Genomic DNA, 22,845 nt, shown 5'->3' with positions numbered 1-22,845 from the left:
AGAAATGGTTTAGCATGAGGCAGCAAAGTAGTAGACCAAACTAAGGGAGTTGAGGTGCGCAAAAGTGCCTGCAAGCACTTGTTTATAAAATTAAAGCATATATACTATCATGTTTTGCCAGGTAGATCACTAGCAAAATATCTCTTAATTTCACAAGACAATGATGCCATGGAGAAAGCATTTCGTCGGCTTAAGTAATTGAGAGAAGATTTGCCTTTCTTTTTTATCACAAATGTACTCATATATGGTGGATAAAATTTTAAGAGCGATTTTATGCGACCAGCCTCAAAATTTGCAATCGGGCTTTTCTTAGTAAAATATATTTAAATTTTTCTATCCATTGGGTATCATTTTAATTTTTTTTTTCCATGGCTTTGCTGCTAAAAAGATTTTTAAAAACAGGCCTACTCTTGCGTTTCAATCTCAACAACCCTCTCACCTAAAGAAAAAAAATATTTTTTTTAATAGCCAAATGCCTACTAAAATATTGAAAATTTATGATGCTCTTTCCTTTCATTTCTATGCACCTTGCAAATACAATGCTCTTCTCTTTTTCTTCCATGGGCCCTGCATATAATTTACCTGCAAACCCTACAAAAAAAAATAAAAAAAATCTTACTTCCTTGGGGCCTTGATACTTTTACAACTTTCCTTCATAAAAATTATGTATACACAAAACTTTTTTAATTAAAAATATTCATATTAGATAGGCTCATGGAAAAAAAAAAGAGTATTATATATATATATTTGAAATATTAAATATAAATTTTATATTTATTTTTAAAAAATAAAAAAAATTATCTACATTCATGTGTCTCATACTATAGTCCTACATAATCGAAAGAGAATTCTTTTGTGACAAGCCATCAGATTGAATCTTTCAAAAATAAAAGTGATAGATAAATGAGGGATGGATCTTGCTACCTTCAGTGTTGCTCAAGGTTCATTTTTTCCATATTTGTCACTGCAGCCATATATATTTGAACAAATGCATTAGACTGACTTTTTTGCCTGTTAACTATTTAACCTCGACAGAGGTACTTGAATTCGTAATGCTGAAAACCTGTTTATGGGTAGCCAAACTCTTCTCTGGGTATAGAAGGCCTTCTGCGTTATATTCCCATATATATTGTATGGGCTGCCGACATCATGGGAACCTCCTTTCTAGGTTTGCCGACTATCGGAAGTGTCACAGAGGGTCGTCTCTCTCGCCCTTGCCGTGGACCCCGTCTCGTCCTCTTCCTCTCGCTCATGGCGGAGAAGAAGGGCTTCGAAGAGTTCGAGCCCATTTTCCAGGAAATTAAGGCGGACTGGGAACAGGAGAACGCCGGCGACGGCGGCGACGCCGATCGCCGCCCTTTCCTCATCTACGTCCATGCCCTCGACTCCTCCCGCCTGGGTATCGTCGCCACGGACTACCACTTCCACACCTGGGAGCGCGTCGTCCCCGTCCCGGAGCTCGAAGACCTGGTAACTCTTCATCCCTCTCTCCCTCTCTATTCCTTTTACTTTTCTATTTCTACCAATACCCAGGAATTCGCATGCTGAACACTTCACCTGCTCCTTAGACAATGTTTCACATGGTTACATGATATTATTTTTTCTTCCGTTGTCATATCTTTGAATTAGGCGTTATTTTGATCCTCCAATTCCTTTTCTTCTCTCTCTCTCTCTCTCTCTCTGTTGCTCCGTTCTACTGATTTTTGATGAAAAGATTGCTTTTGATAAGTTAAAAACATTTATCTTTAACAAATTCTCTTTCGTTATCAAAAAACAAATTCTCTTTGTATTTGCTTTTTCAAAGCAGAAGGTCGCTTCATTTTATCTAATATAAGAAGCACCATGCAGTGATTTTTATACAGATTCACGCTTTTGGTTTCAATGTTTGTGCTGACGGTGCTCATCACAGTGCTATAAATATTGGTGTTGTCACCATCGATAGATTCATGAATTTGTGCAAGCACTCGACATTTGATATGAAGCTACATTGACAACATTTTAAATGTGCCATCGAAAATGCTACTTTCTTGAATTCAGCACCTTAAATTTTAAAAGAAATGATATTTACATTTCTTTGAATAACACGAAGCCACTAAAAATTATCTTTTACTTTCTCAGACATACCATGTGTGACACGATTCAAAGTCTAAAAACAAAATGTAAATTTAGCAGTCACGTTGCTCACAAGAAATTAGAGTTTAAATTGTGCAGCGCACCTGGAAGTTTAGGCTCTAATGTTGATTGGTACTACTTACTAAATCTCCATGCCCATGTTTTAGTCTTGTATTGTAACCTTTTGATTTCACTTCCGCAATACGTGGTCTCTTAATATGTTAGGTAATGTTAATCATGCTGCCTGGCGTCAAACTTCTCTCAAATGTGGAAACATGTTGTATTGTTTGATTCATGAAATCTCATATCTCTATGTCGTAACACAGAGAGATGACATTGGAATTGGTGGCACATGGTCTGAGTTTGTTGATTATCTCTTATCATCTCTTTCTGCTGGGGATGTAAAGCTTATTATGAGTGGTCAGCCAACCAGTGGTTCTGGTAAGATTTTCTAGCCCACCTGTAATCATCTTTGCTGATGCATTTTAAGATTGAGATGTATTATATCTTTGCATGACAAGAAGTTAATGTGAAGCACAAAATTAGCTCCATCAATTTTGAAGCATAAAACTTTATACGTGTTGAAAATTTTGGCAAGTTATGAAGGAGTTGAAGTATGCCTTAACCTTAATCTACATGCATTATCTCATCTATATATGGTTTACTGTTACCTTAATCGACAAGCCTTATCCCATCTATACAGTGTCAATTATATAAGCTTTGCTATTACCCTAGTCTACAAGCCTTCTCCCATCCATATTGGTCAGTTATATGGTCCACATACAATCTGTTAACTTCTTTACGCATTCTTACAATCCGCATTCCGGCTCTCAACCTGACATCAGTCATATGATTAGAAGCATTGGGAAACAGAGTGGTCTGACGTGAAATCTTCAAGCCTGATTCTGTTAAAGAATAGAAAATTGGTGGAATAGGATGGGAAATAATTGTCCCGATAATGTTGCCATTATTTAGGCTGTGATTCCTCCTGCATTACATATATGGAACTGGTAAATTTTTACATTGTTAATTTGTTAAGTTTCTTGTCTTAAACTAATGTGTCTCCTAGTGCGACCATCTCATATTTATATCTGTTGAGCATCTTGTAGTGCTTTGTCAAAGATGAGTTTTGATTTTTTCCTTCAGAAAGATAAGTTCAGATTGAATGTTTTTGTCAATCTGGATGCTTAATTGTCTGATCAATATGTGATTCTCTTTGAAGTCCTGAAAGAAATGCTGAATTTCTTTTTTTTTTTTTCCTTCTTGTGATTCTAGTTGGCTTTTTGTGTTAAAGTTACACAATTCTTTGATAGTTATGGTATAGATGTTTTGTTATGTGCTTGCAATAGAACTGACAACCCAATATGTTGTTTTCATGGAGCAAAAGAACAAGTAACTTTGCATGTGCAAGAAACTCCTAGCAGAGATTATTTCTTATACTGATCATGCTTTTTTAATTAACATTGATACATAAGCTCCTTCAAGGAGGAGGCTGCTTAAGCTCAAAATAGGAATATGGCAACCTTCTGCTGTACGAAGAATCACAAAACTTGTTATGATTTTTTATTTTTTTATTTTTATTTTTTTTTAAGTTTGAGTTAATGAAGTATAATGGGAGTGGTGAGAGTTATGCTTCCTTGTTTTCTATTCCCCTCCAGGAAGGGGGGATTAAAAGAGTTTTATCTTGAATGTCAGGCTGTCAGTATATGTTAATATATCCTGTTACATGTTCATTCTCGAGAAAAAGATACTTAGTAAAACCTGACTTGTTGAAAGCCTATTAACTATCACCTGGTTCATACATGTGTAAGTCTACATGCTTAATTAATTAGCTTTTTTTTTCTCAAATAAATACTTGTAACTTCAACTGTATGTCTGGTTGTCTATCTTAATTCTCTTTTAATTTTGATAATTATGCTACTTTTTTATTATTCAAAAAAAAAAATGCTTTTGATAATTCTGATTGTATACAAGTGGGTCTTGAGAAATAGATGGACAATTATTTTTGCATGAATGTTAGGAACTCTTGGTGGCGTTGATGAATTAATTTCAACTATTTTTTGTTTAAGTATATGGAAAAGTATTTTCTTTAGTGTTACCCCATGCAATTATCATGTACTGTAAATCCCCCCCCGAGATATGCATGTCTTCATACAGTCATACTACTTGTGGTGTGAATAAAGGAATAAACTTATCATCCATTGAATAAGACTGCTTTCCACCTGAAAGGTTTTAAATTTCCAATTTGTAGGTGCCAAGAGTCTAGTGATGAATGATGACCATGTCTTTGCCACGTGATAAAAGTACTCTATCTTTTTTAAATTTACTGCATGATCTCAAATCCTGCGCACCGTCACTCCCTCTGCATGCTTTGTGTTTTCTGTCTCTTGGATCTCCAGTGGAGAGGTTGAATTTGACATGTCTCATGAATAAGTGATCCTCTCTGATACTTCTTCTCTTCTCAGATTCTTCCCAGCCTTCCCATGAATTCCGGTTAAAGTGCAAAGATCCTGTAAAATATAAGTTGCATCGGGATTATTACTTAATCCAGGTCTTCAGTTGCTGTTCTTTCGGTGCCGCTACTTGCAGTTCATCAGTTATGTTGATTTAATGTCCCTTCCCCAACTACCATCACTAGCTTTCCTATTCTGCTGATCTGGCTGTTGATAAACATCCACCTTATGTCTTACTAAAAGGCTGATCTATGGTTAATCGCAAGCATATATATGTAATAGACTGCATGCAAGGGTTATGTCAGGAATACTGCATAAAAATAGCTATCTAAAACTTCCCATTTTTCACCATGATAGTAAGGACCCTTAAATAAACTTAAGTACTTAATATTCTAGAAAACTAGAATTCTATGTTATTCCAATTAGCCAGCTACAATAAACTTGACGAGGGTTACTGATGTCAAAAGTTTTAGCTGTCAGTGACTTTTGAGATGGAAACCTTCTAATCTGCACACAAAATCATATTTGCGTTCCTATATTTTGTAAATAAGTGAAAATAATTTTTGTATAACATTTTATTTTAGGAAACAATTGGCACACTCTAACATGATCAGTGTTACTTGATTCTGTTATTTGACTTTGGAACTTTTAACAAGAGGATGCTACTTGACTCATGCGTTACACAAAATTCTGGTAATTTAGGTGCTACTCATGCAAAATTAATAGCTCTCAAGTCAAAGGGATTACCTCGCATCTCATTTTCTCTCAATAGAGTCATCAACTCATCAGCTAATGATGCAATGGCAGATCTTGCTCTATCACTTTTGAAAGCCTGCAAGAAGAAGCAAAATGAAGTTGTAAGAGGTTGTTTTGTCTTCCTCATACCAGAATATGTTTCCGTTTCCTTTTCTTTTTGAATCATGTAATTTCTGCTTCAGAAAGTAGTCTGCCAGGTGTACTAAATGTATTTAAACTAACATCATTGGCGTGCTCGATTATCTTGATGAACATGTTCTACTGTTTTCCATTAAATATATAGTTCCAATGTGCCTTTGGCAGTGATTATCTTATTAGGGTGATTAGATCCAATTACAGAGATCTCCCAGGGATTGGTGAATATTTGATTGATTACTGGATATATGAAACAAACCTGGGGAAGTATTTGACTTAACACATCATGCTAGCATGACACAAAATTTTATCACTACAATTATTAGGATTTACATCCATTGGGCAAGAAATCTCTTTGGGATCTCTGTGGGCGTGCATTCATCTGTAGATTATACGCACATAGGTACAGACATATATGATATATGTATGCGGCATGCATGTGTGCCTTTGGCTTACTTCACTGATTATTTGAACAAACCCATCATAGTATAACTTTTTCATGAGTTATACTTATACCATACCATCTTATTCTTCTTTTTGATCTTTTTGCAAGATAATAACTTTTTACAAGGAAAAAGCTTAAAAAATTTTTAGTATAGTTTTTCTCTCTATCATATCATCAATTCACATGTATATATGCTATATGGTTAATTTTCTTGATATATTTTTCTCCATCTGAATATCATGCAGATGCTTTTATATATTGTTTTCTTTTTCAGAACGAGATCACTCAATGCGGTTAATGGGAATCCTATCATCTGAAAGGGTAGGCAACTGTTTGTAAACCATTTAGCTTTTAAGTTACCTGGACATGGTTATGGCACACATATATGTACAACCTGTATGTTATTGTAAAAACAACCAAATTTTTTTAGTCCTCCTTTGCATTTGATGACTACTAGTAAATATTAAAATTTTCTTGGTTCTATTGCTATATGAATTTAGTATCAATGTTGTTCTTGTGATGCACAGTGAATCTGATACTAAGTTCTGTGTTTCATTATTATTAATCTTTTCTTTTATGGTAGCAACTTTTAATTATTTTATTATTATTAATGATTAATCTCATACCTTATTATTAATCTTTAACCATAAGGAACAATATGCAATTTATTATAGATATTTACTGCTGAATCACTTGTAACTTGGCAAAAGAAGGCTTTAAATACTGGTACTAAATCCTGTACCATTTTCCATCGGAACAGTGTTGTATTGCTACAATGCCAGTGCAAATGGTACATGTCGAAATTGACAGCACAAAAAAAAAAAAAAATGCAAACTTGCATGTATACACCAATATGCTTTGTACATATTGTTGGTATGCACACATGTATGGATTGATACAAATTGGTACAACTAACACGTACCAATACACAAGGTTTTGACATCTTGGCACCTGTATTGGTGTCAGTTTTGCATCAGAATGATGCGCTACTAATGGTGTTGTCCCTCTCCAACAGTTTCTGAATCCATGTAAGCATTCATATAGACAGATCGGGCTACATCCATTGCTCATTTTTTAATTGAACATCGTCATTTCAAATTATATCACATTAAGAGCTTGGAAGATGGAGTGCAACTTTTTTTCTTTTTGTTTGCTATCCAATAGCTTTATATTAGAACCCTTGTGTATATTATAAGTTTAGACTTCCTTTTGTTTACATAAAACCAAAATTGAGCTTGTAAAATGAGCTTCTTTTAGTCAATTGTGAGCTAATGACATCTCAAGTTGTTGCATAAAAGCTGAAAACAAGTTATTGTATATTGTACTTCTAGAGACCAGTTCCATTCAGAAGAGGAGCTTGTTACATTCTGATATCAGGATTCACCTTGCCTCCTAAAATTTCATGCATTCTTTGAAGGATCACTGCATTATAAAATCATTGGATATGTTTGCAAAATATTCATCTATTTCCATGTTAATCAAACTTCATGTCATATGCATAGAACTAATACCTCATATATCAGATAAATCTTGTTATAAACATATTGAAGTTGCCACCATCTATTCTGGCTACTTTTTTTGCTATATTTTATTTTTTTCTTGGTATGATGTGTTAATTTAAGTGACCCAGCCATCATTTGAACTTGACATTGGCTGGCCAACCTGTATATATATAGATGGGCTTGGCCCATCCATTTGGCAGGCTTAGGAATGTAAGATCAGGCTTAAGAATGATGTGTTAAGTAACACATCTCCCTTTTTGTTTTTTGTTCTATATCTGGTACTTGATTCCTTTGAGAACTGTCGGCAACTTTTACCATTATCCCTTCAACTATCTCCCTCCCATTTCATGGCTCTATCAGGGATTGTCATCTCTATTGGTCCACCCTTCAAGTATGCCCTAGGCCCCTAGCCACCCAACAATCTCCCTCCTACCTTCTATATATTCTGTTTCCCCTCCCTGTTTGTTTTAGCAGCCTCTTCAATCCTTAACCCTCTCCATCCCTCCCACAACAAAGGTGATGGTGAGCACCATAGGTCCCCTCCTCTCTCCCTCTATGAAAAGGTTCATTTAAGGTATGCTGAACCAATACCGCCGGCTGTATCGATCAGCTGGCGGTATGGTTCGGTACGGTTTCGTACCGTACCGAACCGATGAAGGCAAGTGGACCCAAATCGGAAGAAGAAAAGAGAGAAAGAGAGAAAGAGAGAGAAATAGAGAGAGAGGAGGAAGAAAGAAAAAGAGGGAGGGGGAGGAGCCGGCAGGGCCGTCGGACGGCCTCCAGCTGGCCGGCGTGGCCGTCGGAGGGTGCAGTTTGCGTGCGCAGCGCCGCGGGCGTGAAACAGGGGCGTCGTCTCTGTTTTGCGAGTTTTTTTAAAAAAGATAGTTTTAAGTGAAGCCAGCAAATAGTTTGCCGGCTTCATGATTTTTATTTTTATTTTTTTAAAATATCTTAAGTTGGCAACTCAGTTGCTGACTTTATGAGTTTAAAACCAAAAAAAAAAAAAAACGAAACAGATGACCGTTTATTTCGAAAAAGAAGGAGGCGAAGCCGCGGAAGGGCTCCGCCCGCTCGACTGCCCTCAGGCCGTCGGCGTCGGCTCACCGGCCACCGGGGGCCTCGCGACGGAGGTGCTGTCCGTCCGGTAGGTCCTTTCCCCCGTCCGAGCACTCTCTCTCTTTCTCACTCTCTTGAAAGCCCTATCGGCGATACGGGGTTCGAAAGCCCTTCAGCGGCTGCAGCCGGCCATCGTCGGCCTCCGACGGCTCCCACCTCCCTCCCTCTCCTCCTCTCTCTCTCTCTTTCTTATTTTTTCTCTTTTTTCCTTCTGTACCGCCGGTGTACCGAATTTACCGGCCGAATCGTGCCGGTTTTTCGTCGGTTCGGTACGATACGGAGTGTACTGGCCGGTTCGGCACGGTATGGCTTACTCAGTATATGGTCTCGACAACTTGAAGTTCTGGGAGGGGTGGTCTTGGAATAGGTCCAACCCTCTTACCATCATGCTTGTCAATCCAAGTGTTTTATCATTTTATTAAGCAATGCCCCACCTTCTCCTCCTCTTTGGGGCAAAATTGCTTTGCCCACCATTTGGCTTGAAGCTTGGCTATGGTCCAGCTCAGCCAAAAGGTATGTCCATCATGATTATTACACATTCAATTTTTCAAAAAGGAAAGATAATTACACATTCAGGACTAAAATAACATTGCAGGGAATGTTTGACCAACTAAACTAGGATTGTACTTTTGGATGTGATAGTAGTGGTGGAAAGCCATTTTATAAATCAAAGATGTCTTGACATAAGTTTTATACTTTAGTAGGACATTCATCAAAATTTTTAGAGGCAAATTGCTAATGGAGGGGATGGGAATATAAAGTCATTGGGAAAACTAGCAATTTGATTAGGAAATTGCCAGAAAGTTGGTTAGAGCTTCTAAATCTATGTAGAAGTTTCAAGACATAAGGTTAGTGGTTTAACAGAAATAGGGTTTACTGGGAAACCTGAAGAGGAACATAGGCTCTTGGACTCGATGTGGTTTCAGCTGAATATAGAAATGTTAGAGATGAAGGGTTTTTTTAACGACTAAAAATCTTGAAAACTAGGGCCATCAGAGATGAGTGGAGGTAAATAACTCTAGCATAATTTAGATGAATAGAGGAGATATCTTAAGATGGATAAATCACAATTAAATTGATTTTATGCCATCATATGGAGGCATAAGTTATGCAAGATAAGCGACCAGCATTTCAGAAAGCAACATCTTATTATGTGTTTATGTTATAAAGGTTAGCTATGGAAAAATTCAAAGCAAAAGATCAATTGACACCTGGTTGGAATTGATATGTATGGAAAAATATGCAATAAGTACATGTCAGTGTTGATGCTGATACATCTCCAATTAGAGGCTAATTTTTATACTGTATTCTGGTGCATAGCTTTGTCTTATCTGTATCAATGTGCATACCATCTTAATGTTTTAATAATTATGTACAATGTGCCAACTTTAGTAGTGTGTCAACAGATTTCTGCAACTCTTGAGCACTTATCCTGTCCATTTAAAGAGCTTTCATGAGTGATTGTATCAAATCTTCTGTCAGTCATCTCCAGTGTCGGACTGAAGTATTGCACCATCATCCCTTATTGCCTTTACTTTCAAGGAGCTTCAAAGAACTCGTGTGACTGACCTTTGTTAATTGATGGAAAGTTTGCCAGATTGCATTGAACTTAAAGAACTTCCATTTATGTTGATAAGGAGTTTCAATTCAACGATTCAAGTGTATTATTGCCAAAAGATTTAACATACTATTGTAATTTAAAAGCTTATGTGGCCTTCTCCTGTTTTTTCCTTCAAAGAAATTTAGGTTTCTTGCAACAGGCCACCATTTAATTTTATGAAAATTTTCTCCAGTGATCGTTGGGCATCAGTTCTTCTCCTATTTGGCTTTTATCATCTCTTTGTTACACCTTCCTATTAAATGCTATGATTTTGACAGGAAGGTGGACAGAATATTAAGATGATTTTTGTGCGACAAACCTGAGGGTTTCGTGGAAAGGGACCTTTCACTTCTTGCAATCTGTCTTGTTTGGTGGTTGGAATTATCTTGCTGTGCCTATTGTTGTATCAATATTTCTCAGTCTTTATGAATTCATCAGACTGCTATTTGTTGGGTTATCAGATTGCTTAGCCATGAAATTGACCGCAAATTCTCTAGGAAATACTATTTCTGAAATTCTTTTAGTGGCTGCTATAGTTGGGCTTGTTACGACTCTTAGAAGGTTGGAGATGACATGCTTTTCTGGGGGGAGTTGGGGATATCAGCTTATGTGCTTTCTGGTGGCGTGCTGACCTTACTTTCGCTTTGAACATGATTTACTGGTTTTTAGTAGTTTTCATTCTTGCTGATAGCTTGATTTCCTCCTTTCTCGACTTCATTTGCAATTGTGTTTTTTAGTTCACCTTTTGGTTCATGGCAATCATGGCTTTATCTTCTTTGTCTGCCATCTTTTCTTTTTATTATTGCTTGTCAAATACAAAACTGTAAATTGTATTTATACCAATCGAATAATATAACTGGACAAGGTATCATTGAAAATGTTAGACTAATACAATGCAGGCAACTGTAGTAGTGAATTTAGTCAGAATGTTTAGCCATATCCATCCTGTTGAGAGAGATGACTGTGTTAACATGGAGTCAAGACAACATTGGCACATGCACTTAACAGGATCACATGATGTTCCTGGCTGGCTGTCACTGTACATTTCTACAGCTCAAAGTTTAGTACATGGTCCATCTTGTATGCTCGCATAAGTTAAGACATGAAGGTGCTATGTCACATATGAAAGAACTACTTTTTATGATGACAAATCAATCTTATGCATTTATCATGGCGAATTTCATGAGCTCATTATTTTCAGTCAAGTTTCTTCTGGAAAGCTTATAGCTTCACAATTAGATTAGTGAGGATTGAAGCCAGCAACTTGTGTTATTACATGGAGCATGTCTATTTGTTAACCAGGAGAGAAATGATAGCCTGCAGAAGCAGCTTGATGCTCTTTCATTTCTTAGTAAAAGGAAGGCACCTAAGTCAAAGACATCAGACAAACCATCCATTGCTTCTGATACCTGCAACAACTACGACTCGATATTAGCTTCTGAGATGCAAGAATCTTCAGGTAAGAGATTGCCTTTGGCTTCTATCTATGCTTGTTAATTGGCTTCATGGAGTAAATTTGGGTTTTACTTTCCTTTGCGGGCAAGATAATGATATAGTTGGACGGTTTACTTATCTGGTATCTTTTTATGTTAGCACTTTGTTGTGTTGAACTAGAACTAAAAACCTTGACTTAAAAATAATGTGAATTGGGCAATCGACTGAGCATAGACTTGATTGACCTTTATGGTTCAAAAGGCAATAAACATAAGATCTAAAATGCTGGAAGAAATATAATGATAGATAATAGCCAATTAACATCATTTCACCTACTGGAGTTGATGTTATGAAGCCTTATTTTCAATCTGCCCCCACAAAAAAGAAAGCTGGCAGAATATTCTATATAATCATTGTGCCCGTAGATTAAGGTACCAAAATGTTTAAACTTGTATTACTTACAGTGTATTGGATGGTGTAATATAGTATACGTAGAGCATATATAGAAGGATCAATTAAGGAGAGATGTAAAAATTAATGTCTAGCCAATAAGAGGGATGGCAATCTTAAATGGTTCTCACAGAACGTAGATGACAAGAAGGTCCTTGTAAGGTGGTATTACCAACAATCTTTGTTGTTGGACATTAGAAGGACATGCAACACATTGTGGTGAAAATGCAAGAGTGAAGAGAATATCTTCAGTTGACTTTGATAGGATGGTTTTTAATGGTCTGCATGAAATATTCTATCCTAAGTGGTTATTGAAAATAATAGCTGATAAACATCTTGTGTTCTATGGAATATGACTGTATGTAGCCCTTTTGTTTCACTTGAAACTTTTCAGCATCATCATATCGTTAAAAGGAGAACCATTCCTCACAGGTTGAAAGGTTTATAAGTTAGATAAAGAATGCATTTATCCTGGAAAAATCATCTTCTCGTACCTGTGTGTTAAGGCCTGAGTTTACACGGATAAGTCGCATAATGTACTCAAGAGTGATTTCTAATATTATGATCTCTAAGTTACATTAAGTATCATCATTCTTTTTTGCCTTTTATCCTTCTCTACTGTTCCATTTGTTAGTCAAAAGTTTTTCTGGCAATGAACTATTCCAGCTAACTAAACTGTTCATGCAGAGATACCATCCACCAAGGATTCTCACTCTGTGAAGATTAGTCAACGAGCTGCTCCTGTGTCTCGCAGGTAAGTGTAATGGTTCTTTAATGTTTTTGCTCCAAGGGAGTTCCAACTGCATCTGCCCATTTCATGATGTGGCATAGTTTGTACAGAGCAAAAGTAAGAGGTGTTTCCTTGCAAGATATTGGGGATATCGATGACAACTAATGCATAACAGTTCCAAGAAGACGACATCGTCGTAAATGGGTCCCAACTTTTGAGTAAGTTAGAAGCTTGAAACAAAAGAAGCTGTCTCCACCTAATTTGATTCAAGTGTTTTTTTTCTAAAAATAATATTTGTCCTTTGGGGATATCGATGACAACTAATGCATAACAGTTCCAAGAAGACGTCATTGTTGTAGATGGGTCCCAACTTTTGAGTAAGTTAGAAGCTTGAAACAAAAGAAGCTGTCTCCACCTAATTTGATTCTAGTGCTTTTTTTCTAAAAATAATATTTGTCCTTTGCTTAGATCAACAATTTACTAGAAATGATTTTAAGGTCCTCATATGCAAGTTTGTTGCATCTACTGCAGAGAAGCACTACATGGGGAACAGGAAAGAAAGCATGGTAGCTTAAGAGCCAAATGCTCATTACCTTGGAAGATATTCTGCTTAGCTATCCTTTAACTGTTATCTGATTATTGACTGATAGTAGACTATATTCAGGATATGGTGTATAAAAAAGACAACGGTACTCATTGTATACAGCTACCATAATTGTTACTTTTTCCCCCCATTTTTACTAATGCAGATTTTTTTAACAAAATGCTGCTCTCTGACTGATCATGATTTTTTTTCAGAGCTTATATGAAATAGTACTGATCTACAAGGTTTAGATATGTAGATCCTGACTCTTAAATGCAACCGGTCTTCATTAATTGTAACCTTGTAACAAAGATTTTTATTAGGTATTTTGCTTGGTACAATAAGGCTTTTGCTTCGACTTTGACAAGGACAACCAAAGCTTAAAAATAATGGGAAAAACATAAAAGAAACACTTATTTTCAAACTTATGAGCATTTCTATGTCCCGACATGAGAGTTATTCCCTCATCTGGGTGCTGGCTGAACAGTGTAATGACTATTTGTAAATAGGAGGCCTCGATCTGATCCATTGATTGTTTTAGTGGACATTTTGTCTCTTGTATTAAATTTCATTGATTTTGCAGAAATGTCAATTCTACTGGAAAATTGAATAGCTCTTGGGTACTATACTGCAAGTGCTATCAATGTTGGTTCTTCTCAGCTAGTATTATCGTACTTGTGATTTTTTTCAAATCCTTCTTCATACTTGTTTCATGTAGTTTTGCTAGAATAAGTTAATGTTAATAATTGTCTATCATTGAACAATGTAGCCATACATTCCAGAAATCTGCCTCCTTTACATTAAAGGAGCAAACTTTGACTGGACCCAAATTATATTTCCTGTTTTAACTGGAGAACGGTACTGAAATAATTTTTATTTTCTAGAGTTTTCTTAAATATGGAGGTCCTTTTTATTGCATATCTGGATCCATGAGTCCATGATTCCTTTTTTTGCATTTGGCATTATGCATGACACTTCCTGCTGGTCCCAGTGAGGATTGTAAAGCCTCGCCATCCATGGACTTTGAACATCCTGTGAGGTTGGATGTGCTGACAGGATCAGATACTAAGTCCTTTTTCTTCCTCCTCCTCTTCTTAATAATGTGCACTTGTTTATAATGTAACTTTCTTTCTTAATCATACTAATCATCTCAATACTTCTTTTCAGTTATACTGTGTCAATGACTTTTGTTGGTTAACTGTAATGGTAGGTCTGTAGAATGCACTACGGCTAGCACCTTTTGTCCATGTCATACATTAATACGCATATTTTGCAAGTTATATAGTTCCGGCCTTTTTCTTGCATCAAACATCCATACGTTATCAGATATATGAAAGAAATGTAGGTAAGCAAAACAGCAATGATGAACACTCAATTTGGATCTGTGCAATTTATTAAGAGAACCTCTTACTTTGCTAAGTAGTACGGCATGGTATTACTCTGTTGTGTTTGTTTGGTTGCATACTGACAAGTTGGTGTTTTTGGGTAGAATTGAACTTGTGAAGTATTACGTCTTTGGTTTTCGGTAATTTTTGTTTATACAAGTAGAATTGTGCTGATTTTATCTTCTGCTAAATCTGTCCAAATTTCATCTAAAGAAAACCAAATATCATCTGACTTATAACTAGTCCTCTCCCACAATTCATGCCTATCTGTGTGTCAGATTTGCCAAGATTTGCTGCTGTTGTATGGAAAGCATATTTCTGGTGAGCGCAAGTTATGTCATCGACACAAGTTTCTCAAAAGTGTATCTTTTATTATTTACCACATCATTGTACAAGGTAATTTTAAATAGAAAACAAGAACAGAAAATGAAATGAAATCCTCTACAAGCCATGCTCCTCTTTGCTGGCAGTTATTATAATAATATGAGACTTTGCCCAGAATTTAAACAACGAATTTTATAACTCCATTCACTTCATTCCTTTGAGTGCTTCCACCCTCAAATCTCTCTAGTTTTTACTCTTGCTGCTCAGGAAAAAGAAATAACAGCCATTCTTTCTCCTGCAACACCAGAAAAACAGTTCAAAATTACATCATGATGCAGCTGATATCTGTAAATTGATTAATGAATTTTTTGCTTGTTGATTACCTAATCTTTTATGGTCACCCAAATCTTACTATTGCTATGTAAAACCTCACAAATCAATTTAGCTGGAGAAGGCCTCATATCTGTATTGATGTACTTTTCTTGCATTATTCAGTGTATATTCTTTCATTATTCTATGTTTGTCCTTCCAGTGCATCTTTTAAAAAGTGTTATTAGCTTCAGGAGATTGTAACAAAGTTGCATTTTATTCAGAGTTCATGGTTAGGTTATCAGTTATGTACTTTGAGATTATTTAAATACTATGCCTTATCCATTATTTAAAAGTATAATGAGAAAAGCAAGTTTTAGTGGTGTGAGAAAAACACAAGGAAGAATTTGTTAGCAATCTCTGTAATTGTTATAGGAAATCTCAGGACCATTTACATGCATTCAAGAATTAGGAAAAATTTTTGATTGTTCTGTTGCAGTCACTAATGTCTATGCTGTTTCCTGATAGATTAAGAATTTTCATCTGCAAAAAGCTTACCTTCTTCTGCTGTTGGTGCCATTGTTTGGGCTCGAATAGCCCAGCTCATTCTCCTTCCACCACTTGCCATTGGTATTCTTCTCCACCATGCCCTTCTCGCCATCTGTTAGCATAGGCTTTGGCAAAGAGGAACCAGAAGTTACAGAGCTCTTCCTCCTTCCACCCAAAAGTACTGGGAAGAACACTTTTAGAAGGAAAGCTCCATTGTCCATGCTCTCGCTCCTTGAACCCCTTTTCATCCCTTTCTTTTCCTTCTTTTGCGCCTCTGCACTCAGAAACTTGTCTTCTTTCCCTTTCCCTGGAGTCTCCTGAATGGAATTTGCAATCTTGGGCAACTTTATAAGATGTCGCAGGGAAACCTCAAAAGTTGAGTCAGACATGTTGTTGACCATGTTGAGCATCTCTTGTCGGTGTTGGGTGTCGGGCTTCTGATAGTCATTGTAATCCTCAATTGTATAATTCTGAGATGTTGGTAAGCCCTTATTCTCCCCAGATGGTGCTGATGCAACAGTTGAATCACCATCATTGGCCAGCCAGCTAAGTTCATGACTGCTTGGGTTGCCATAATAGCCATAATTCCTGAAGGCTCCTCCATTCCATGGTCCACCTTTGATTGTTTCATCCCATCCATCGAACTCAAATTCATTTGAAGAGTCGTTCATGCTGTGAGCAGGACTGGGGAAGCTGAAGCAAAGATTTGCAGCAGCCAAGTCTTGGTGGGCAGAAAGCATAGTGAAGATATAGCAGGTTGGATGGATCTAGGGGGAGAATTGTGTTGGTGGAGCTATTGCAGCAATCACCAAAAGCAAAGTCCTTTTATTGACCAAGGCCTGTCTCTTTATGCTGCCCAAAGCTTTTGATTTCTTTGGTGTAGATTTGATAGGGAGTTATTATGAAATCCAACTAGGTCAAAGAAAGGACTTGTGGACGAGTACATACGTAAGGGTCATTTCCTCCTTTCCTTGCTGCTTCTGGTGCGCTAAAACCCTTGTCTCTTGTCTACCTAAAGACAAGGACAAGCACCAGTCGCCGGTATTGCATTGTTTGTTATTTATATAGTGTATAATTGTTTGGAATCACAGAAGGTTTGCATGGGTGGCACGCATGCCGTCTTATCTACTGGGTGGTTGTGATCATCTTCGCCGTGTACCAGAGGGAAGCATGATGACTATATATATTGTAAGGTTCAAACGTATATTGATTGTTTTCAGACGACGTGTTTGCCTAAAGCTCATGCACTCTCTTGACTATTTTGTCTCCTAATAACAATGCAGCAGCAAATCTTAGGCCTAATAGGCGGGCAATGGCTGTCTGGTTCATCTGATTGCGAAAAATGAATATTATCTGCAAACTGTAGGAGGGAAGGAAGATATCAAACAAGAAAAGAAAAAAAAAAAGCTAAATATTAACATGAGAGTAGATGAATAATATGAAAAATTGGCGTAAATATCGCCGGCTTAAGACTCTGTGTCAAATGATAGAGAGCAGAAAAAGATTTTGGGCGCTGATTCTGAAATTTTTTTTTTTCCTGCTTTTTGTTGGTCTAGGTGTTGCCAGCCTAAACATGGTAAACAGCAAAAAATTAGAAATCATAATGTTGTACATAGGTCAATATGGCGAATCGAAATAACGAACCATCATCAGCTGTTCTATTGATAAATAATGACTTTTATTATGGTAATAATTTCAATCCTAGGTAATACCTTGCGTCTGATGACAAATGCAATGATTAACATTAAGATTTGTGCTCCCCTCCAAAAAGACCTAAACCTGATAACGAGCCTTAAAGTTAATTTGATTGCAGAGGGTGGCGAAGATTTTTCTCCGTTGAGCTGTAGACACCAGGGCGACCTCATATCGAAACATCGAGTTAATTGGTTGTAGATGGCGACAAAGATTTTCTTCTAGAAGTTTGTGTCTTCCAATTGGACGTTGACAAACTGTAAGGTAGAAAATTAAGTTAGCCAAGCACTTGGTAAGCACGCTGTAGCAATAATGCAAGGAAACTATTGGTCTCCGTACAAATTTGCAGAGCAACTCAAATTATTGAGGTTAATGACATCTTTGAACGTAATTAGGTTATGTGATTCGTTACGCCTCATAGAAATATTAAGTTACTTGCACCCAAATGGATTCCTTGAGAAATGTAAATTGGTCATTAATCTTTGCTAAGCAACCAGATGTTCTGAGCTTGAATCTTGGATGGTTACTTAATTCGAAAATTAGGTAATTATAGTACAGATAGGTCTTTCTCTTTTTTTTTTTTTTAAAAAATACGTGGAAAAAATATTTTCATTATAACATAATTTAAAATTCTACGTAATTGACATACGGAAATGAGGAAAAGATAAACAAGATAGGTGCTGACACTCTTCACCACTAATATGTACAGATTCAAGCATTGCTATGATAATAATAACTTAGTGATGCCATAGTATTTTTCTCATAAATTAGTTCGCATCTCACTAGTTCCAGCTTAGGTCTAAATTATTTAACAATTTTATTAAGCAATTTAATTGTTTAATATTTGTTTGTTAAGATACCCGAATAAAATTTTAGTTTTATGAGATATCCAAGGACTTCCCCCTCATGTTCTTTCATGCACAACCTTCAAAAGACCCGTGTCTTCATCCCCTAATCACATTCTTCTTTCATAAGAAATAACTTGACCCCAATGAACCTCCTCCAACTTCCTTGCTCTCTCTCACTCTCCTCTGTCCATCCACCCCCTCAGACTCCTCTCTGCTTGTCTACCCTCCTTGCATGCCTCTCAAAGTTCCCTTCTTATTCCTTTCACCGACTCTGGTTCTCTCACTTTCTTCACTCTCCTCATCTTTGTTTCTTTTTTCATTATTCAAAGGAATGTGGTACAATGGGCCACCATCAAGAAGAGAAATGCCCACTAGCTTCGCTGACAGTTGTTGTCTTCCTCCTCTTCCTTCAGTCTCCTTTTCTGTTGAATTTTTTTTTGTTTCTCAATCCCTACATAACATAGTAATAACACTGGCTTTATAATCACAATCAGGTTTTATAAAAAGCACTTTTCATGAAACCAACAAATCTCTTTCGAAAGCCGAGCACCTCCAGGACCAGATACAAATGGTTTATTTCTAAATTTCATATATATATATATATATATATATATATATATATATATATATATATATATATATATATATATATATATATATTGAGAAAATAAATTTTATCTACATCAATTTGATTATAAGATTGGATAATTCATGAGATACTTGATTGATTTAGTATGGATGTCATTTATAAGAATGGAGTTCAATCTTAGCTGGTCGGCGCAGGTATCTTATCAACATTGTCAAGTGTGGGGCTAGATTTGGCTAAGGCCAGGATTGTCCTCCAAAGCTATCACCATGTTGCACTACATCTCTAGTTTTTCCATCCACAAGAGAAGCAGACGTCTTGTCATACATGATCAACAGATAGTTGTCCATAATGATAGATGCCAAACTTGCCCACATGCACTAGTTATACTTCCCAAAAAATATACTGGTTGGATGTTTGGGAGCTTATTGGCTAGGTCATACCTCTCCTTGACGACTTCCTGGATGTTTGGATGGAGAGAGTGTGTGGCTATAACTCCTCAAAACTTTGTTGATCATAAGTTTAATCCTGCTGTTATTTTATCTACATTGAGGCTGTGATAAGCTCACTTGTCACGGCAGGAAGGCTACCTCCACACACAACCTTAGACTTCACTGTTGCTGAAGAATTGACCTCTCTCTTCAATGGAAAGTGATTACCCCATCCTGTTATCCTGAGTCAAATGTGGTGAAAGAATTCCTTGGATGTTCTGACTATTTTTGATTTTTATATTTCAGTCGCTTCCACTGTGAGAGAGAATTTTCTAGGTGTTGCAGCCTCCTTTGTTAGAAGGGTCAACTTGTTCCACTGGGGCTTCCTCCCATCCTAGTCTCTACAACCTCCTTCATCATTTAAAAAAAAAAAGGAGTTAGAAGAAAACTGCTAAGTCGGCAATATTTAGTAGTGATTTATAATCTCATCCTCCATCAAAAAATATCCAAGCCATTGAGGCAGCAAGTAGGCGGCTGTCTTTAAGTTGATACCATGATGCTAAGGCGATAAGTGATTGTAGTGGAAAGAAGAGAGTCAGATTTATGGAAGGCTCAGTATCAGCATTAGCTGGCGTTGAAAGGACAATGAAACAATGGGATATTTAAAAGTACGGTACTGCGAGTTGCGTTGGACCATGAAGTAAATTGCAGAAAATAGATTAAGGGGTTGTTTGGTCTTCGAGATGGCTTGCTTGTGAAATTATGTGTATCTGGCCAATAGCATACTAGATTGTAAAGAAGAGTGAGATTTATGCAATGGTCTTCATATCAATAGCATACTTGATATGCATTAAAAATTTGGTTGGACCCTGGTGTAATTTCTGACAAGTAGATGGAAGATATTAAGCAGTTCCTACTAATTAATGGATGCATATCTAATTTCGTGTATTTTGGTTCATTGCACCTTCTGGTGGGTGAATGTCCAAGAACATGTTGCTGAGATGATACTAAGCATTGGATCACTCAGCTCGAAATTATGCAAAAGTGAAGTTTACCATGAGACAACTAGGTGCCTTTTCATGTGATATTAGAGGATGGGTGTTGATTCAGACAAAAAGGGGCTCATTCACTGCATAAACTTCCAAGAATTCTTCTCAGAAAAAAAGAAAAAAAAAATCCAAGAATTGAGGACAACACCATGGAATTCTTCAGTTCTGTTCACACAACCTGGTAAACCTACCTTTTGATTATCAGTGGGTGACATAGCAGAGTACCTTATCAACAGAAGATTGTTATCCCATGAAGGTAAGAATTAACTTCTTGGGAGTTCAATATTGCTTGAAGCCTTGTTCCTGTGATAGCACTACAAATAGTGCTGTCCTGCAAATTTTAAGGGCAAAAATATGTCGCTGCTGTATGTAGGATCACTAAAAGGTCAGAAGGCAGATGAAATTTATCCACCACACTGTTCTCTCAAAAAATAAGTGACCAGCCACTTTGAAACAGACCACTGCATCTAAACTCAAAAAGTTTGTAAACGTGAAACTCCAGAACACTTCTTAATATCTGTTGTCATATCAATTGATTGATGAGTGTTGCGGCTTGTTTCTGGTTGATGTCGGAAGACAAGAAGGTGCAATATTGAAGCAACCTGCAAAAAAGTCTAAGTCGGATGATTGTACTTCGGCAATGATCCTCCGACGCTCAAGTCAGAATGCACAAATAGAGAAGCAGAATTTTTAGCTCTCTGAGATGGATTACTTATCTGGATCCTCGAAATTTGAATATTTATAGAGGAGACGGCTATGTAACCTTTTTTGAAAGACAAGCTAATGAAATTTAGTGTGGTTATTTGGTTGTGATTCTCCGAATCAAGCGGTTGCACCTGTAAGATTCTCAAGATTAGGCAGTTGCATCCAAATAGGATTGACAGCTGTGGTCAGTTGGTGCTTGCTTTTTGAATTTGAGCCTGGTCAATTTGCTTTCGAGAAGAGATCAAAGAGTATGGTGTGCTGACTAAGGCTCGGAGCCAGTTGCCGACCGACTAGGAGTTGGTACTGATAGTTTTTCGACCAAAGCTCAATTAGATGGATTGATCAGAAGACTAGCCGACTCGCAGTTGTTATGCTGACCAGAGATTGTTCCGATATGCAAGCTGAGTACGGATCGGATGCAATTAAAGATCGACCAGCAAGTTCTCTGATCAAGGATCTGACCAAACCTTTTTTGTCCAGGATTCGGACAAAGAACCATCCGATTAGGGGTCAGATCAAAGACTAGCCGACTAGGGGTCGGACCAGGCACACGTCGACTAGGGCTCGGACGAGTCATAATCAATCATGCGAATGTACTGCTTAAGGTATGCACTCCGACTAGCTTTTTTAGATCAGAAGTCGGATCAAGAACATATTGACGAGGGGTTGAAAAAAATAATTGCCAACCAAGGGTCGGGACGGATATTTGCCAACCAGGAGTCGGACAAACCACAACAGTTAGGCCACTTGAGAGGTCCTGATATGGACCTGATGGATTATAATGGGCTTGAATCTTCATACATCATTGATCCATTCCAAATTACTCCTAGCAGATACCCCCTACTCCCTAGTTCGAGCTCTGATCGGGCTATAGAAGTATTTATTTTGGTATTCTGAATGGTCGAAGATGTGAAGAGTTTTTTTAAACTAAATATCTGTGTGCGATTTTTTAAATGAAAAAATTATTAAATTAATAATGAAAATTTTGAAATCTACGCAGATGCCACTCTTTTCTGCTGAGACGCATTAAATGTGGAGACCGTTGGTCAGTTTTGAGCTAATGAAGGCTTGACGTGTGGTCTATTTTAAGAATTCATTCTGATTTGACATCCTCCGAGAGACGTATATCCTTCTATTCAAAGAGGCGGCTTCTTTTGTTTTATTTCTTCTTACCCTGCTGACTCCTGCAAAAATCTCTCTCTCTTTGTCACTTTTCTTGCTCCAAAGCTCCCACCGTCAGTTTTTCTTCTTTCTCCATCGTGTAAAGGACTTTTTTCCCATCGTGTGTCTCTTCTCCATCATGTGAAGGGTTCTCGGAAGATAGTCATTTCTTCTTGATCCTTTACATGAAGGTAAGTCCCTTTTTCCTTCTTCTAGGTTTTTCTTCCTTTCGTTTCCTCTTAGGTTTTTGTCTTCATGGCGGGTTCTGAAAGCTCTATGAGTGAAAAACCCATGCGTGAGAAAGCGAAGGATTCAAAAAATCCTAAGTCCAAAACCAACCCTTTGGCCAGACCCAGTGAGATCCAATCCAAGTTGAGCTTAAGTGATCCGGAGTTGCTCTGAGCCCAACACTCTATTCCAGATGAATTTCATCTTGAACTTTCTGATTCTGTTGCTCAAGTTTACAGTCCACCTCCAGACCGATTAGCGG

General features: G+C 37.1%; 2 protein-coding genes across 11 annotated transcripts; one reads left to right on the top strand and one right to left on the bottom strand.

Moving 5' to 3' along the window:
- Positions 1 to 1,067: 1,067 nt before the first annotated feature.
- Positions 1,068 to 17,185, top strand: LOC105037474 (uncharacterized). 10 transcript variants are annotated; one of them, XR_012134944.1, is made up of 8 exons: positions 1,071 to 1,470; positions 2,439 to 2,553; positions 5,268 to 5,429; positions 6,176 to 6,222; positions 11,422 to 11,578; positions 12,691 to 12,757; positions 12,835 to 12,951; positions 14,980 to 17,185. XR_012134944.1 is itself a non-coding variant. In XM_073244768.1 (7 exons), the coding sequence occupies exons 1-7, from the start codon at positions 1,150 to 1,152 to the stop codon at positions 12,896 to 12,898; spliced, it is 828 nt and encodes a 275-aa protein (XP_073100869.1). In that variant the 5' UTR covers positions 1,068 to 1,149; the 3' UTR covers positions 12,899 to 13,742. The 10 variants fall into 10 exon arrangements, 4 of the variants coding, with proteins under 4 accessions (XP_073100869.1, XP_073100896.1, XP_073100751.1 ...); XR_012134934.1 differs by having other exon boundaries at positions 12,835 to 13,110; XR_012134937.1 differs by lacking the exon at positions 14,980 to 17,185 and adding an exon at positions 13,265 to 13,742.
- LOC105037464 (uncharacterized) lies at positions 15,052 to 16,623 on the bottom strand. Its single transcript, XM_010913129.4, has 2 exons — positions 15,893 to 16,623; positions 15,052 to 15,320 (listed from the first exon to the last, which is right to left on the bottom strand). Exons 1-2 carry the CDS (start codon positions 16,621 to 16,623, stop codon positions 15,269 to 15,271), a joined length of 783 nt encoding a protein of 260 aa, XP_010911431.1. The 3' UTR covers positions 15,052 to 15,268.
- Positions 17,186 to 22,845: the final 5,660 nt, after the last annotated feature.

This window comes from Elaeis guineensis, chromosome 1 (genome assembly GCF_000442705.2).
Source record: "Elaeis guineensis isolate ETL-2024a chromosome 1, EG11, whole genome shotgun sequence".
NCBI classification, from domain to species: domain Eukaryota; kingdom Viridiplantae; phylum Streptophyta; class Magnoliopsida; order Arecales; family Arecaceae; genus Elaeis; species Elaeis guineensis.
This window is presented reverse-complemented; position numbering and strand designations above follow the sequence as displayed.

Excerpts from the sequence above, each read along its gene's own strand:
- LOC105037474 (XM_073244650.1), top strand. The coding sequence starts at position 1,150 with ATGGGAACCTCCTTTCTAGGTTTGCCGACTATCGGAAGTGTCACAGAG. Across the intron at positions 6,223-11,421 it reads GAATCCTATCATCTGAAAGG|GAGAGAAATGATAGCCTGCA; the intron begins GTAGGCAACTGT and ends TTTGTTAACCAG. Across the intron at positions 12,758-12,834 it reads GCTGCTCCTGTGTCTCGCAG|TTTGTACAGAGCAAAAGTAA; the intron begins GTAAGTGTAATG and ends GATGTGGCATAG.
- LOC105037464 (XM_010913129.4), bottom strand. The coding sequence starts at position 16,623 with ATGCTTTCTGCCCACCAAGACTTGGCTGCTGCAAATCTTTGCTTCAGC. Across the intron at positions 15,321-15,892 it reads GGCACCAACAGCAGAAGAAG|GAGAAAGAATGGCTGTTATT; the intron begins GTAAGCTTTTTG and ends CTGGTGTTGCAG.